The sequence below is a fragment of the Serinus canaria genome, chromosome W, assembly GCF_022539315.1.
Source record: "Serinus canaria isolate serCan28SL12 chromosome W, serCan2020, whole genome shotgun sequence".
NCBI classification, from domain to species: Eukaryota; Metazoa; Chordata; class Aves; order Passeriformes; family Fringillidae; genus Serinus; species Serinus canaria.
In genome coordinates, this window is record NC_066342.1 from 13,859,967 (window position 1) to 13,878,135 (window position 18,169).

At 43.1% G+C, this 18,169-nt stretch overlaps 1 protein-coding gene across 1 annotated transcript in view; it reads left to right on the forward strand.

Annotated features, from left to right (window-relative positions):
• LOC103826099 (kinesin-like protein KIF2A) overlaps nucleotides 1-18,169 on the forward strand; it is a 183,163-nt gene that overhangs the window by 95,167 nt on the left and 69,827 nt on the right. Inside the window, 3 exon segments of the mRNA XM_050986461.1 lie at nucleotides 9,159-9,254; nucleotides 14,232-14,286; nucleotides 17,995-18,157. Of these exon segments, the coding sequence (XP_050842418.1) occupies nucleotides 9,159-9,254; nucleotides 14,232-14,286; nucleotides 17,995-18,157 (314 nt within the window).

Here is an 18,169-nt window from a genome sequence, read left to right on the forward strand (position 1 = left end):
AGGTGATCTTTAAGGTTCCTTTTGACCCATGCCATTTTATGATTCTATGAGTAGAGAGGCAGGATCACCTCCCTTGACCTGATGGAAATGTTCTTCCCAATGCACCTCAGGATACCACTGGCCTTCTTGGACACAAGGGCACACTGCTGGCTCATGGACAGTTTGTTGTCCACCAGGACCCCCAGGTCCTTCTCCATAGAGCTGCTTTCCAGTAGGTCAGCCACAACCTGTGCTGATGCCCAGGGTTATTCCTCCCCAGGTGCAGGACCCTGCATTTGCCCTTGCTGAATTTCAGATGGTTCCTGTCTGCCCATCTCTCCAACCTGTCAAGGTCCTTCTGAAGGGCTGCACAGCACTGTAGGGTATCGGCCACTCCTCCCAGCTTTGTGGCATCATTGAACTTGCTGAAGAGGCAAACAATACTTGGACCAGTATTGAACCTTGGGGGACACCACCAATGATAGGCCTCCAACTGAACCCTGTGCCACTGATCATGACCTTCTGGGATCTACTGTTCAGCCAGTTCTCAACCTACTTCACTGTCCCCTCATTCATTTCTCACTTCCTGAGTTTGCCTATGAGGATGTTGTGAGAGACTGTTGAAAGCCTTGCTGAAGTCCAGGTGGACAAAATCCATTGCTCTCTCCTCATCTATCCAGGTAGTTGTTTCATCTTAGAAGGCTATCAAGCTGGTCAAACATGACTTCCCTTTAGTGAATCCTTGCTGACTGCTTCTTATCACTTTCTTGTTCTCCATGTGGATAGAGATGGCCTCCAGAATGAGGCACTCCACCACCTTTCCAGGGATTGAGGTGAGGCTGACTAGTCAGTAATTCCCTGGGTCCTCCTTCTTGCCCTTTTTGAAGACCAGGGTGACATTTGCTTTCTTCCAGTCCCTCAGGCACCTCTCCTGATCTCCACAACCTTTCAAAGATGATCACGAGTAGCTGTCACCGACATGTTTTATGAAAAATCCTTTCCTTAGGATTTTTCCCCTCCTGGGAAGCTGAGAGGCCTCAGAAACAAACTGTAAACAATTCTTATCTACTGCTGTAGAATGCAACAGGGAAATCTCTGATTGGCCTCGTCAGGCTGTTTGCAATTAAGAGCCTATCACAGATCACCTGTCCGGCTGGTCTCGGTCTGAGAAGACCTTTGTTTTCACATTCTTTTGTATTCTTAGCTTAGCATTGTAGTGAAATCCTTCTCTCTATTCTTTTAGTATAGTTTTTATATATTATCTATCATATAATAATAAATCAAGCCTTCTGAAACATGGAGTCAACTTTCTCGTCTCTTCCCTCATCATGGGACCCCTGTGAACGAGGTAACAAATGGTGAACCCCGAGTGAAAAAAGGGACATCACCACAGAAGTGGCTTCTAGCCAGGAGCTAAAGAACCAAAGATCCTGAAATTGGACAGAGTTCACAGCTAAGGCTAGCCACAGAGAGAACCTTTTGAAAAGTCTCCGAGACAAGATGTCCGGGAGTCTTCGCAGCCCAAAGCAGCCTGCTGAAGCCCAGAGGACACTGTCGCAAGGTACTGTTTACACTGCCCTTCCTAAAAATGCTGCCCTTCGTGCAGGGTGGGCTAGGATGTGGAAAAGGGTGCCTACGGAGGCAGAGGTTCCATTCTCTTTCGGAGATGAAGGAGTTATTAACCTCTGGAAAAAATAGGGTCATCGATGTAGAGTTCCTATGGTGAAGAGACATTTCTATGAGTTTTTCAGATGGACAAAATACTATGGCTTTTTCCCTGATCTGTTGTATTCCCTTGATTCCTACATATGGGACTGCATGGCATTGGTTTTCGAGGATGCTTTGCACCATGAGGGATTTGGAGCTCCTCACTGTTATCCAGCATTCAAAACTCTCTTCTCAATTTTGAAATTGATAGAATATTCATTGGAGGAGATTGCATATTCAAGAGGCCGTTTTTCGCTGGAGCTGGGAAGAGTGGAATTTGTGCAAAACCACAGCCTGCAGTTTCCCATCCGCCCCGACTGGGGGTGGGGGGGCGAAGCTTTGCCTGCGGCAGAAGAAAAGTTTTTTTCTGCGACTTTGGCGCATGCTCCGACGGAACCGCTTCCCCCCCCTCGCTGCTCTCAGGGGGGAGGTGAGTTGGCTCCGCTGCCTGAGCCGCAGCCCGCCCCGAGGGAGGTGCCGGTCCCCGCGGCTTCTCCTGCAGCACCGCCTCCCGCGGCTTTGCCCGAGTTGCTAGGCGACGCACTTGACAGCAGTGATGATCGACGGCAGCCCGTCCCGGAGTCGGGAAGTGCAGCCCCTGTCCCTTCTCCTTCTGCATCGCAGCCGGCAATTGCGTTCGCAGCGGTGCCGGCGGGGGTCGATCCCACGCCTCCCGCGCCAGTCCCTCCTGCGTCTGACCCTCCAGCAGGGCCCGTGAGGGCTCCGACCGTGGCGGCCTCGCCCGCGGCTGCCGAGCCGGTGGAGGGGGCTGAGGTTGAGAGTCACCAAGCGGAACCATCATCGGAGCCGCCCGCGGCGGCCACCGCGACGCCTGCGATCAGCCTGGATTCCCCCCCGAGCTTTTCGGGCTGTCCCGAGGCTGCCCCTGCGGGGGGAGCTGGGACAGGGGAAAGGGATTCTGGCCTGCCCCTCCGTGGGGGGGGTGTGGCTAGACAGCTGATTGCGGGCTCAGCCCGTCTGCCTGCCTTCAAACTCAGTGTTTTTCGCGGGCCGACCCGGGTCTGGTTTGGGGGCTCCCGCTGGGGGTTGGAATGCCTGACTCCCCCTGCGCGCCCTAGCGGCGTGGGGGAGGTGGCTCCTGAGCCTTCTGCCTCCGGTCCCCAGCCCGCAGGGGTGGTACCGAGGGGCAGAAAGAGGGAACATCTTTTGCATTTGCCTTGCAGAGGCAGGAAACACAGTGGAAAGTGAGCATCACTCATTTTCTGTGAGGACAAAGCACCCCCAGACCTTGGGTGTTGATCCCTGGGAAAGCTTTTCTTCCCCAGCTGCTGGTCTGCACCGGTTCAGCAGGGATGAAGCGGTCGGTCACTTGTGCTGCCCTGGTATCGGCAGCTGTGTGCCGGGTTGAGAGCACACAGAGCCCGCTCCGCGGGCCGGGTCTGGGCCGTTTGGCTCGGTTCCCTGGGCCAGGGCCTCCCGGCCAGCACCTGTTGGGTTTGGGGGCTTTGTTTCCCCCGTCAGGACCTGGACCACCGTTTTGTGAGCCAGGTCTGGGGTCCCTGTTCCTTCCACGGGGGCCAGGGCCCCCCTCCGCAAACGGTGGCTGGTGGACCAGCCTGTTTGGGGTCTCAGTGGCCCCTTCTCTGCTGCTGCTCTTTCAAAAAAAAAAAAAAAATTAAATAAAAAAAGTGTAAAGTACTAACAGCTCAAAAATTTTGCAAGCCTGTTTCAGGACAAAAAGGGACTTTCAGCAATGTCAAAGAGGAACATCTTCAGTTTGGACTTTTTCCTGAAACTCAGCTGTTTGGACTTGAAGCAATGAACTTCCCTTTTACTGTTTTTGCATTTTCTTCTATTTTAAGATTGTTTTGGTGATGTGATGGGAATTTGGTGTTTTGCAGGTGAAGAGTTTCCCTGATGGTTCCACACCAGCATTTGATTGATATTTTGATTGGCAACACATAGCCTCTCAGATGCTTGTTCTTTCCTCTGCTTGCTCCAGCAGATGAAATTGCAAACATTTTTCTTTTTAATTTATTTAAAATAAAAAGGGTGAGATGTCACTGACATGTTTTATGAAAAATCCTTTCCTTAGGATTTTTCCCCTCCTGGGAAGCTGAGAGGCCTCAGAAACAAACTGTAAACAATTCTTATCTACTGCTGTGGAATGCAACAGGGAAATCTCTGATTGGCCTTGTCAGGCTGTTTGCAATTAAGAGCCTATCACAGATCACCTGTCCGGCCGGTCTCGGTGTGAGAAGACCTTTGTTTTCACATTCTTTTGTATTCTTAGCTTAGCATTGTAGTGAAATCCTTCTCTCTATTCTTTTAGTATAGTTTTTATATATTATCTATCATATAATAATAAATCATGCCTTCTGAAACATGGAGTCAACTTTCTCGTCTCTTCCCTCATCATGGGACCCCTGTGAACGAGGTAACAAGTGGCCTCTCTATGATGTCCGCCAGTGCTTTCAGCACTTCTTGATGCATCCCCTCAGGGCCCATAGACTTTTGGATGTCCAGTTTGCTTAGGTGTTCTCTGACCCAATCCTCCTTGACCAAGGGAATGTCTTCCTCCCACCATTCCTTTACCTTGCTCTCCTGGGTCAGAGATCCCCGAGGTCTGGTCTTATTAGTGAAGAGTGATGTAAAAAAGGCATTCAGTACCTCTGTCTTCTCTGTTTCCTCTGTCCATTTAGGAATAGACCCACATTATCCTTTGTTTTCCTTTTGTTATTGATGTATTTGAAAAAGCCTTTTTTGTTATACTAGACATCTTTGGCCAGACTTAATTCTAGATGGGCCTTGGCCTTCTTCATCTCATTTCTACTTACTCAGACAACCTCTCTATTAATTCCAAGTGGCCTGACCCTGCTTCTACCTCCTATGTGTTTCCTCCTTTTGCATGAGTAATGACAAGAGTTCTTCATTCATCCAGGCAAGTCTTTTGCCCTCTGTGCCCAATTTCTTGCTCATCATTGGGATGCATTGTTCTTGAGCCTGGAGGAAGCAATTCATGAATATCAATCAAATCTCTTGGACCCACCCCTCTTCCCTGCAGGGTCTGTTTCCATGGGATTTGCCCAAGAAGATCCATGAAGAGGCTAAAGTTAGCTCTCCTGAAGTCTGGGGTTGTAATCTTACATGCTGCCCTGCTTCCTCCTTGCCCAATACTGAACTCCACAATCTCATGGTCACTAGAGCGAAGGCTGCCCCCAACCTTCACATCTCCAACAAGGCCTTCCCTGTTTGTTAGCATAACATTTCCACTAGGCAGCTTTCCAGCTACTCTTCCCCAAGCCTAACCCCCTGCTGCATGGGGTTAATTACAGCATTATGATAAATTGTTCTTTATGATCTTTGATGTTTTATAGATCTCTTTTAGACTCATGTTTGAACAGTGAAACTGTGATTTTTTTCTTTTTCTTTTATACATGTCTATGCATTTATAAATTATCTTTGCATAATGGAAACAGTTTGCTAGTAAGTTGTTATAAACTTACGTGAAAGAAATGAAGTTGTTAGTTTTATTGAGTTTATATGGCCAGGCTCTGGTAGCAGGGGGACTACAGGGATGGCTTCTCAGAGAAGCTGTTAGAAGCTTCCTCCATGTCTGGCAGAGCCAACCCCTGGCAGCTCCAAGACAGATGGGCCACTAACCAAGGCTGGGCCAATTAGAAGTGGTGGTAATGCCTCTGTGATAACAGATTTAAGAAGAAAAAAAAAAATGTATTGCGCAGTTGGAATTGGCAGCCAGAAAAGAGCAGGGTGAGAACATGTGAGAGGAACAACTCTACAGACACCAAGGTCAGTAGAGAAGGAGGGAGAGGAGCTGCTCTGGGCACTGGAACTGAGATTCCTCTGCAGCCTGTGGTGAAGACCATTGTGAAGGAGGCTGTGCCCCTGCAGCCCATGGAGGTCCATGGGGATGCAGACATCCACTTGCAGCCCATGGAGGAGATCCATGCTAGAGGAGGTGAATGCCTAGGAAAAGGCTGTGAACCCATGGGAAGCCTGTGTTGGAGCAGGCTCCTGGTAGCGCTTATGAGCCCATGGGGGACACATATTGTAGCAGCCTGTCCCTGAAGGACTGCAACCTGTGGAAGAGTGACCCATGCTACAGCAAATTGGGGAGGACTGTTGCCAATGGGATGGATTCACGTTGCAGCAGTCAACAGAGAACTGTTGCCCATGAGGTGGACTCATGTTGGAGAAGTTCATGGAGAACTGTCTCCCATAGGAGGAAGCCCACAATGAAGCAGAGGAAGGACCTAACTCCTTGAGCAGCCACAGAAACAACATATGATTAACTGACCATAACCCCCATTCCCTGTCTCCCTGTGCCACTGGGGGAAGGAGGTTGATCTGGGAAGGAGGGAGGGGTGGGGGGGAAGGTGCTTTTAAGGTCTTATTTTTCTTATTATTATTCTGCTCTGATTTTGTTAGTAATAAATTCAATTAATATCTCTAATTCGAGCCTATTTTGCCCATGACAGTATTTGATGAGTGATGTCTCCCAGTCCTTATCTCAACCCATGAACCCTTTGTTATATTTTCTTTTCCCTCTCCAGCTGTGAAGAGGAATGATAGAGCAGTTTTGGTGGGTTCCTGGGCATCCAGCCAGAGTCAACCCACTACATTAATTTTTTGAGAAAATCAATTAATATTAAATGACTTGCTGTCATAGAAGTGTAAAAGCTTTAGCAAAACTAGTAGCGTAGTCTTGTTGGCAGCCTGTATGTGTATGTGTTAGTCTCTCCGAAGGGATACTCCTGTGGTGGGCTGACTCTGGCTGGATGCCAGGTGCCCACCAAAGCTGCTCTATCACTCCCCTCCTCAGTTGGACAGGGGAGGGAAAATATAATGAAAGGCTCATGGGTTGAGATAAGGGTAGGAAGAGATCACTCACTGATTACCATCATGGGCAAAACAGACTCGAGTTGGGGATATTAATTGAATTTATTACCACTCAGAGTAGGATAATGAGAAACAAAACAAATCCTACAAACCCCTTCCCCTCTACCCTCCCTCATTCCCAGTCTTAACTTTATTTTCAATTCTTTACTTCCTTCCCCCAATGACACAGGGAGACAGGAATTGGGAGTTATGGTCAGTTCATTACATGTTGTTTCTGCTTCCTTCTCAGGGACAGGACTCCTTCCCCTTCTCCAGCATGGCGTCCCTCCTATGGGAGACAGTCCTCCTTAAACTTCTCCAACTTAAGTCCTTCCCACAGGCTACAGTCCTTCACAAATTGCTCCAATGTGGATCCCTTTCCACATGGTGCAATCCTTCAAGGACAGGCTGCTCCAGCAGGCATCCCCCACAGGGTCACAAGTCCTGTCAAGTAAACCTGTTGCAGCATGGGCTTCTCTCTCCACAGGGACACAGGTCCTGCCAGGAGCCAACTCCAACGTGGACTTCAGATGGTGTCACAGCCTCCTTTGGGCATCCACCTGCTCCATAGTGGGTCTTCATGGACTGTGGGTGGACCTCTGCTCCCCGTGGACCTCCATGGGCTGCAGGGGCACAGATGTCTTACCATGGTCTTTGCCACAGGCTGCAGGGGAATCTCAACTCTGGCACCTGGAGCATCTCCTCCCCCTTCTTCTCCCCTGACCTCGGTGTCGGCAGAGTTGTTCCTCTCACATATTCTTACTCCACTCTTCTCTGGCCCCAAGTACATCCACGCAATAATTTTTTTCCTTTTAAAAATATTTTATTACAGAGGCAATACCACCATTGCTGATGGGTTCAGCCATTGCTGGTGGCAAGTCTTTCTTGGACCTGGCTGTCATTGGCTCCACTGGACATAGGGGAAGCTTTTTGCAGCTTCTCACAGAAGCAACCTCTGTAGCCCTACCTCTACCTGAAACCTGGCCATGCAAACCCAATACAACTACCAATCTTCTAGTGACATGAGAAATACCATCACCAATTCAGGCAATTTACTTCATGGTTTAATGATTTTTCTAAGTTGACCTAAAATCACTTATTTTGAATTCTTGTTCTTTAATTTACATTCACTTAAACAAATGCAAAGCATTACTATGGCTTTATGTGTGAGGAGCAAATAATTGGAGCAAATAATTTGTTTCATATTTTAAAATTCTTTGATGTGGTGCTACAGCTTAAATTTTCTTTTTATCACTTCTGTGACAACCCTTTTCATCCATCATTTGCATATTCTGTTGGTTTTGTGAAATGCATCAAAAATTAGCCAGGCACTGGCATCTGGTGGGCAAGACCTTTAAACAGAGTTTGAAGAATATTAGGCAAATACCTTTTCCATAATAAGCAATACCCCTTTCTGAATGTTATAAGGAAATGTTTCAGCAGGAATACATTTATTAATGACTTACTATAAGTATTTTTTAGTTCACTGTAGTCAGCGTGAACAACTTAAAGGTACAGTCAGCTTCTGATTACCAGGGCACAGTTTTGTCTGAAGTGTGGATCAGCTGTGTTACAGGTGTAGAGACATGAGCTGGCTACATTTCAGCTTATTAACCCTAATGCAGTACTTTCTGAAAGTGCCAATCATCAGATATGATCCAGAAGGAGTTTTAGCTCATCTGTAGGAAACCATGCAAAGTTAAATAAAGTCTGAGCACCAGAGCTGGCTATGCATGGCATCAGCAGCATGTTCTGAAATGGGGTAAAAACTGATAGTTGCAGGGAGAACTGACAGGAAGAACATTTGAGTGATTCTGCAGTGAACCAGCACAGCCCACAGTAGGCTCAGTAGCTCAGGCTTTACAAGGTTTAGAGGGGCTCTGTGCATGGCCTCTTATATGTCCATTCACTCAGATACTCATGGTTCCCGGTTTAGGGACAGGAGACCTTGTGTGCCTGAATATAGCCTTCTGCATATCATTTGGATTGATTCTGCTTTTTTTTTTTTTGGGGGGGGGGTCTAGGAGTGTTAGAACAGTTTCCAATGCATCCAAGTAACTGTAGGAGCTAACTTAGGACCAGCAAGTAGGATCAACCTTCTTTAACCAACTTGGATGCAGCAGGGTTGTGTTTAGAGTGGCTGGGGCACCTGCACTGTACTCTGCAGTCTGTTTTGTACCTGTATAATAGAGTGTATCCATTTGTCTGTTGGACCAATTTATCTCAGATTAAGAAGCATTGACTGTATATGTTATCTGTTGTGCAAGATGTTTAACTGTGTTTCTTTAATGTGGAGATTCTGGCAAAAAGCAGTAGTCATTTCTTTGTTGAGTAGAATTTTAATGACTCCTCAATTCAAAAGTATTTTCTTATACATGCCAACCAAAATATGAAATAGAAAGTATATAATTGTTGCATTTTATGACCAGTAAATTAGCTACATCAGAATAGAAAAAGGCATTAAACTTGCAGTTGAAACATTTTTGGCGTTTTGGATAAAAATTAACATTTCAGTTAATGTGTATTTTTTTTACAAATAAATTTAGAAGTTATTGAAATTTGGTAATTTCAGGGGAAAACTATATTAGAAATTCTGTTGCTTATTTCCCTAGGATGTTGATGCTACAAATCCAAATTATGAAATTATGTGTATGATAAGAGATTTCAGGGGAAGTTTGGATTATAGACCACTGACAACTGCAGATCCTGTAAGTACCCAAGTGATGTGGAAATTTTTTATCCTTCTGAACTTTGCTCTGTCTCCAATTTTTTCCAATGTATGTACCTGGCCTTGAACACTTCCACCGAGGGAGCATCCACAAGTTCTTTGGGAAATCTGTGTCTCACCACCCTCACAGTAAATAATTTCTTCCTAACATCTAATATAAATCTCTCCTATTTTAGTTTAAAACCATTTCCCCTCATCACTATATTCCCTGCTAAAGAGTTCCTCCCCATCTTTCCTGTGGGCCCCCTTTAGGTACTAGAAGGCTGCTATAAGGTTTCCCCAGAGCCATCTTTTCTCCAGGCTGAACACCCTCAGCTCTCCCAGCCTGTCTCCATAGCAGAGGTGCTCCAGCCCCCGATCATCTTCATGGCCTCCTCTGGACTCACTCCAACAGGTCCACATCCTTATGCTGGAAGCCCCAGAGCTGGATGCAGTACACCAGGTGGGGTCTGACAAGAGCAGAGTAGAAGAGGAGAATGACCTCTCGACCTGCTGGTCACACTGCTTTTGATACAGTCTAGAATGTGATTCACTTTCTTGGCTGTGAGCACACATTGCCAGCTCATATTCAGTTTCTCATCCACCAATACCTCTAAGTCCTTCTTGGCAGGCCTGCTCTCAATCTACTCATTGCCCAGCCAGTATCCATGTTTGGAATTGCCCTAACCCAGGTTCAGGACCTTGCACTTGGCCTTGTTGGACTTCATGAATTTCACACGGGCCCAACTCTGGAGCCTGTCCAAGTCCCTCTGGATGGTATTCCTTCCCTTCAGCATGTCAACCACACCACACAGCTTGGTGTTGTCAGCAAAATTGCTGAGGGTGCACTCAATCATACTGTCCATGTCACCAACAAAGATGTTAAACAGCGCTGGTCCCAATACCAACATCCGAGGAACTCCAGTCATCACTGGTCTCCACTTGGACATTGAGCCGTTGACTGTAACTCTTTGAGTGCAATTGTCCAGCCAATTCCTTATCCACCAAGTGGTCCATCTGTCAAATCCATGTCTCTCCAGTTTAGAGACTACCATGTTGTGCAGGATAGTGTCAAATACTTTACACTAGTCCACGTAGATGACAACAGTCACTCTTCTCTCATCCACCAATGTTGTAAGCCTATAATAGAGGCCACCAAGTTTGTCAGACACAGGGTCTAGCAGAAGGCCACAAAGATGATGAGGGAACTGGAGCATCTCTCTTATGGGGAGAGACTGTGGGAGCTGGGCCTGTTTAGTCTAGAGAAGACTGAGTGGGGATCTGTCCTGGTTTAGGACAAAATTTGGGAGGAAACCTCCAAATGGGGTCCCTCTAGAAAAGCAAATTCAAGCAGCCCCTCCCCCTACTGGTTCAGGAAAAGATTTCCTCAGAGAAAAGTAGAAAAAACTGTTTATTTAACAAGCAAAGTATTCACAAGCATAAAAAAAGAATAGTATTAAACAGTGGAACCTCTTGTTCTGAAGAGATGGAAAATTCAGAAAGTCCTTGTTGTGGAGTGTAGCTCGGCTCTCTTAGTCTCTTATCAGTCTCTTCAGTGCTGGGAAATGCTGTGGCCCAGGCCTAGGCCCCGGTGGATGAGAGGTGAGAGCTCCCGGTGCTCTTCTAGGTTTTCAGTCCAGAGCAGGTTTGAACAGTTCCAAGAAAAAGAAAAAAACACAGTCCAGGGAACTTCTCTGCCTCAGCTAGCTAAAAACTAACTAAAGAGCAAAGGAGAGCTCTCTCCTGCTGTCCGTTCATGCTGCAGACAACACAGTCCAGGAGAAGGAATGTGGAGGAGTGAGTGCAGTTTCTGAAAACAAACTGCGCACTTCTGCCCCTCCTTTGCTCTCAGAACCAGTCTTAAAGGTGAAAAACTTAATATCCAGCATAAACAAAACAGATGATTGGGGATACAAGCATGGTAAAGTCACCCCAGGACAAGATCTCATTAATGCATATAAATATCTCAAAGGCAGGTGCCAAGAGGATGGTGCTAGACTCTTTTCAGTGATTTCCAGTGACAGGATGAGGAGCAAAGGCCATAAACTAAAATGCAGAAGTTTCACCTCATCATAAAGAACTTATTTTTTACAGTGAGGGTGGCAAGGCACTGGAACAGGCTGCCTAGGGAGGGCATGGAGTCTCCCTCTCTGGAGACATTCAGAACCCACCTGGACATGTTCCTGTGTAACTTGCTCTGGGTGACCCTGCCTTAGCAGGGCACTGAGGTGACCCTGATTGGTCTGTAGTTCCCTGGTCTTCCTTATTTCCCTTTTTGAACATTGGGGTTATGTTTCCCTTTTTCCAGTCATGGGAACTTCACCAGACTGCCATGATTTCTCAAATATGATGGATAGTGGCTTAGCCACTTGTCTTGGTTTGAAAGACAGGTGTTTGCCAAAGAAGGCAGGAACCTCCCTTGGAATGAAAAATATGACCCCCTTCCCTCTGAATTATTATAACTTTGAACTTAAGGGGCTTTCAGGCAAACATATGGGAAAAGGAATAACAGTTCTTTACTAGTATGTATATGTATAACAAGGCAACAAACAACAGCAATAGCAGCAACAACAAACAAAACCAGAAACCCAGTAACAGCCTTCTCTTGGCTGTCAAGCACTTTCTCCTTTGGTGTAGTTACAATCACAGCTGGCAGGGGTGCTGGTGGCTCCTGGCTGGGCAGGTCAGGTGCGATGATTCTCCCGTGGCTGCAGGGGCTGCTGTGGCATGAGCTCAGCTGCCTCTCTCTCACCTGGTAATGGCAGGCGCAGCCAGCAGAAGAGATAGAAAAGGGCTTCCTTGACAAACTCTCGGGGGGAGGGGGGGGGGAGGGTCAGTCCCGGTGCCCCTCCAGATAGCAAAATACTCTGTAGCAGGAACCTTGGAAGTAGAAAGCTGAAACAGCAGGGATGAGCGGACCCTGGAGTGGCAAACAAAATGTAACAAAAACTCTGCAGCTGTAGCAGAAGCCTTGAGGTGTCCCAGCAGACACAGGGTGCTGGTTACAGTGTAGTGAAGAACCCGGAGCAGTGACAGAAAAAATGGCGGGGCTGGACAGTGGCAGCCAGGCTCCTGAACGCAGCTGGGAGAGGCTCCTGCAGAGGGGGAGGGGCTTGGGATCCCGAGTTTTCCCATGAGGCACCCAAATAGATGGTGAGGGTCCTTTCCAGTAAGATCGGGTGTTAATAAGGTCCCAGTGCAATGGCTGCTCTTACGAGCAAAGGTTCACCCACAGTAAGGAAGAAGAAGCAGAACAGGGCTGGGCTTTGTGGTGGCAGTGGATTCTCCCTGTGAAAAATGAGGTTCACTCTCCTGTAAAAACTAAAAAGTTTAATAAAGAACAAAAGAAGACAAAGACAATAAAGCAAAGATTTACGTCTGGGTGCTTGGCATTCCACCGAGAGCACACCTGCTATTTCGGAGACACCCTTTAAATACCTTTCTTAGTGCATCAGCCTATTGCATATTCATAGACAATTATGCATATTTAAAGTTTCCCCCAAACTAGTTTACATGTTCCAAGAACTGTTTAGCATGACTCCTCCTTAGGTCCGCCTTTTTAGACTACGCGTATTTCTTGGCTGTGGTTTTGGTCCGTTCTTGTTATCACCTCCAGTTTGGGCTTTGGTCCATATTTTCTACAGATGGTGGCTGCTGATAATTTGCATGTCAGCAGCAGGAGTCTCCATCACATGTTCATTGAATGTTATCCCAACCAAGCAGGCATTTTAACACAAGCATACTATATCAGCTATTTCACTACCATGTCTAAGTTTAGTTAACAACAGAAATTAAAAAACCCAACTATATCTTTATAGCAAAGTTACTGTAACATTTTACATATACCATCCATTAATATTTGCGAAAAGCCAATATTATAATGTGTATTTATAACATCCCTGTGGTATACAACAGCTCAACTGTCCTCCTCCTATGCCGAGAGTAAGAGGAGCTCTCGTGAAAACTTGTGCCCTGAGCCCTGGTCTGAGCCCCATCTTTTATTCACAAAGGTGTTCCATATACATTACATTGCTCAACCTTTTCATGCATATTCAATCCCTGGCCCCGCCTGTCCTCGCCTCGCATGGTAATTAGATCCACGCCCTTCTGAGCATGCATTGTTCATGATGGTGGTCTCTGAGGCTGAAGGCCATGGTCTTCCTCATGGTTGAACTTTTGAACTTTTCTTCTTTGCATGTGCACTTTGGTCTCTTGGTGCTTATCTGAGTACGTCTGTCGATTTTGATCAGCTTGCAGACAGAGGAGCCCCTTTATCTAGGTTTCTCGAATTCCTTGGTCTTCTCCTGGCATTGTTTTTTATCGCAAGAAGCCTCAGAAATTTTCATTTTCCTATGCCCTTTGTACCATGGCAGAGGTTTCTTAAGTAAAAGGTTAAAACTCAACACACAATTCTACAAGCTAAAATTTAAATGCTTAATTCATATAGCTAACTTAAGCGAACCCCCAAAACCTCCAATTTCAAGCTCTCACCCCCAATTAAAAAAATGTCTTTTTAATATTTCCCAGCTCTCATTTGCTCCTTTACTTCTGAGAACAGTTTCCCAAGGGATCCCATACACTAACACTGAAAGTTTGCCTTTCTGAGGTTTAGGGTCCAGATTATGCTTTTTACCTCTTCTGTACCCCTCAAGACTGAGAATTCTACCTGGGCATGATCAAAGATATTGTGACAATTTCTGTCAATAGCATATCTACCCTGTTACACCTGGATTTAGCTCGCTATATTCCAAGACATACCAGGTACTCTGCAGGATCAGATCACTGTTTTATTAATGTATGGTTCTCCCTTTTGGGTTCTAGGTTACTGTGCAGACACAAGGGGCTTTTACACATTCAGATTACTCACTATCTTGTAAATTTAGATTTGTTTAAATTATATTGTTATTCAAGAATAGAAGTAAAATACTGTATAACTGGAATTGGGGTATATTTCACTGAAAGATTGTTTCCTTTGTAGATTGATGAGCACAGGATATGTGTTTGTGTACGAAAACGACCACTCAATAAAAAAGGTATGGCCATTTAAGATTTTGCAGAAGTTTTTCTCTGAAAAGCTGCTTCTGATAGAGTAATATTATTTATATTAAAGAGATCAAAAAATACTGAACAAAGGCAAAACTCTGTTATACTGGACAATATGTGTGAGGTACCCAGAAAATTTATAAACTTATCATAATCTGAATAAAGATGGGGAAAAAAAGTAGTTAAACTGTCACCATTTTATGGAGTGTAATTTTTTCCCAAGGTCATCTAGGATGCATTTCGTTGATCTGGGAATTAATTATACTGTAATTTCTTCAGTATTTTTATGTTGTGTTTGTATCACCATTCTTTTAAAGTATCTTGAAGTGATCTTCTGATCAGTGAGCTAATCAATGAAAACTTTCCTACACTTTTTTGTTGTAGATGTATATTTGTACTTTCAAGTCTTGAATCTGACATGAAGGGTACAATTCAGGTGCCTGAATGTTGGTGTCTTCTGACATTTAAGGTGCTCAAGGGTGTCCAAGATATCCTTGCAGGGCTAGCAGGTTATAGACAAACTGGAGACATGTACCTCCTGGAATTGCTGCTCAGGGCTGGGCAGGATACCTTAGGGCATATAAAATGGCACTAAACAATTATTTTTAGGTACTGGAAGCACTCCTTAGTGACTTCTCTTCAAGTATGATTTGCTTGACAACTTTTTTTCTTACTGCCTGGTGATCAGACGAGTCTATATCCCCCACCAAAAAAAACATTTAGGTTTTCAACTCCAGTTAAATCCCAATCTTTCTATCAAGTTCTTTACTTTCATGAGAAATTAAGAACTGCAAATGCATCTGGATTGAAGCCTGTATGAATCCAACACTAAAGTAAGCTAATTTTCATTTTTAAGATGTTTCTTTCCTTCTCTTTGGTTTTTTTTTTAAGCTTAAGGACCCAAAGAACATCACTTTGACTCTGAAACATCATGGGATGCATTTATTATTTTTGTACTGTCAACTACACATTGAGAGTTATCTGGAGGATATCCAGAGGAACATGGGAGAATTGTATAGGAAAGGGAAAATATGTATTGATGTTAGTATATAGTTTGTTTTCTTTTGTCTTATTTTTTCCCCTCTATGTTCTCTATGTTGCTGCTTCCCCTCCTTTTTTTTTTGTTTATTATTTTAATGTTTTCTTATTCCCTGTATTTTTTTTATTGATCTGAAAGGAATGCATAATCTCAAAAACTGATTGATTGAAGCTATTTTTCACAACATATGTCATAAGGGCATTCAATATACAAGTCTGGTAACAGTTCAATTTTTGTTTTAGCATTGGAGGTTATCTTTAATAAAATATAACTTAGAAATGTGATACATGGGGGGAATGTTACCTTCAACTTGCACTGAAGGTGGAGAAAGTGAAAATACAATAACTGACAGCAAGTTGGTATGAGGCATAAATTAGGTTTCAGAAGTGGGACTTGATTCTGTGCAAATATCTTGGATATTAGTGGTTTGGAGCTATTAAGAATAGTTCTGAGTTGTTGGCATGAAGATGAGTGTCTAAGTAAAAATGAGATTCGCACTAAAGTTATTTTGCATTTTTAAGAATAAGCTATAATAAAAAGGTATTAATGAAATAATCTATGCTGGGAAGGAACCATAATCTTGTACCCACATAATGCAGTATTCTGGGAACATTCACTTTAATTTTGAAAGTTCATAAGAAAAAATATTTCTCTTGCTACATTTTAAAATTTTATCAAGAAATAGAAGATGTTAGTGTGTAATATCCTGAAGAGAAAAATAGAAATAGTTTTTCCTTTAGTATTGCAATAACATGTCAAAAATATTCTCTTTCCCCTTTCATGTTCTGTATTTTGAAATGCTGTAAGATGTTCAAATAATTTGCAAGAAATCAAGTGTATCAATCAATTTCAGGTAGTCTCACTAACACAGAATTATCACCAAAATCTTAGGTGTTCTCAGCACCAGTCATTTTGTGGATTGACTTTGCAGGACGTCGGTTTTCAGACTGACATTTTAGGATTTTATTTCAGTGACATATATTTAAAACAATTGTTTAAGAAAAAACAGCTTTTGACTGCTTTGACTAAAGTTTTTTCTGAAAAAAATTTACCTTTTTATAGATCTTTTCACCATTATTCCTTATTTATTCTCTTTGATTGCTGCAGAATAATTGCACTTTATTTTATTGCAGTGCAGTTGAAAAATAGAATATATAGTGACTTGAATGCATATTTCTGTTGGTGTGAAATGTCATGCAATAGTAACCATTGAGCTGTTTGAATGGCATTTTAACTGATTAAATATGTCTACCTGATTGTATAGACCTACATCAAATTCTTGAACTGCATGCCTTAAGAAATTTAACATAGAAATGCAAGTAGGACACATCAGTGATCCTGACTGTACATAGAAAGGATCATTATTTTTGCGCATCTCATGGATCCCTGGGTTCTCTGTTTTGCTGTCATATCTCATACAACAATTAGCAATAAATTGTAGTGCTATGTAGTAATTATAACCTGAGAACTCACTACTAAAATTGCATCTAGATGGCTTTTGTTCATTCCTAGTGATAAGAAACATCTTTAGCATGTTCAGCTTTTTCTGCTTACAAGATAATTTAAAGAAAGCATTTTACTTTAGAGAAATTCTATATTAAATACTTGAGATTCCAGAAGGAATACAAAAATGAAACTATGTAGAAGGAAAACAATTTTCTTTCTTTTTGAAAGCTGTGAAGATATGTCTATAACTTAAGAGATTTAGGAAAAATAAAGACATAATTTTAAAATGAAGCTATAATGATAGTGCTATTATTAATTATCTTAGTTTTTCTAATCAACTTTGCACAACCTTTCTTTACCTTCTAGCACCTGGTAAGAGAGGACAACTAGACTTCAAAAATGAAATCTCTTACTTAGCAGATTACTATCTAGGTATCAGAAGCCCAAGTCCATTGCAGTGTTGTTGCTTGGAGGAACTGTGTCTGAGATATTATAAGAGTGTAAACAATGAAAATATGTAAAAAATAGTGATGCATTTCTACTTAAATATGTGAAAGATGCATATTATATGATTGGCTCTTCACCAATAATAAAATGAATACTATATGTGTTATGTTGGAAAGTTATACTGTATTAATTTTAGCAGTGCCATATTAATCTTTTTAAGTAGTGTGGCAAATATAGTTTTTAGGCTATAGTATATTATTAAAATAGAAACTATGTTATGTAAGATACTTTTTGTTACTAGCTCAAGGATTAGATAAGATAACCAAGAAATTCTTTGCATAAAGATAACAGCAAGAAGACACCAAAATCTCAAGAGAAGAATTATTGCCTCCTTATCAGATTTCTTCCAGACGTCTAGGAGCCAAGAAATTGATTTACAAGATGAGGGGGGGAGCAGAAATTAAGCAGAAGACACACTTTGTTTGAAAAATGTTTGAATCATGTATGAGATATATGAATATGCAACAGGCTATTGCTTTTAAGGGTTAATTCTTTGTTAGTATGTGTGCTTTTTTGGCTTAGTGCCCAAGAGCATCCAGACATCTGTAATTCTTTGTTTTTTATTTTCTTTTATTGTCCTAACTTTGATTGTCCAAATTCTTATTGTCCTAATATTTATTACTATTTTATTACTATTAAACTTCTAAAATTTTAACACAAGTGATTGGCGTTTTTCACAAATATATATATTTCATTTATTTTATAGAAACTTTAATGAAAGACCTTGATGTAATAACAATTCCTAGTAAAGATGTTGTGATGGTACATGAACCAAAACAAAAGGTGGATTTAACAAGGTACCTAGAAAACCAAACTTTTCGTTTTGATTATGCCTTTGATGACATGGCTCCTAATGAAATGGTTTACAGGTATGTGTATAT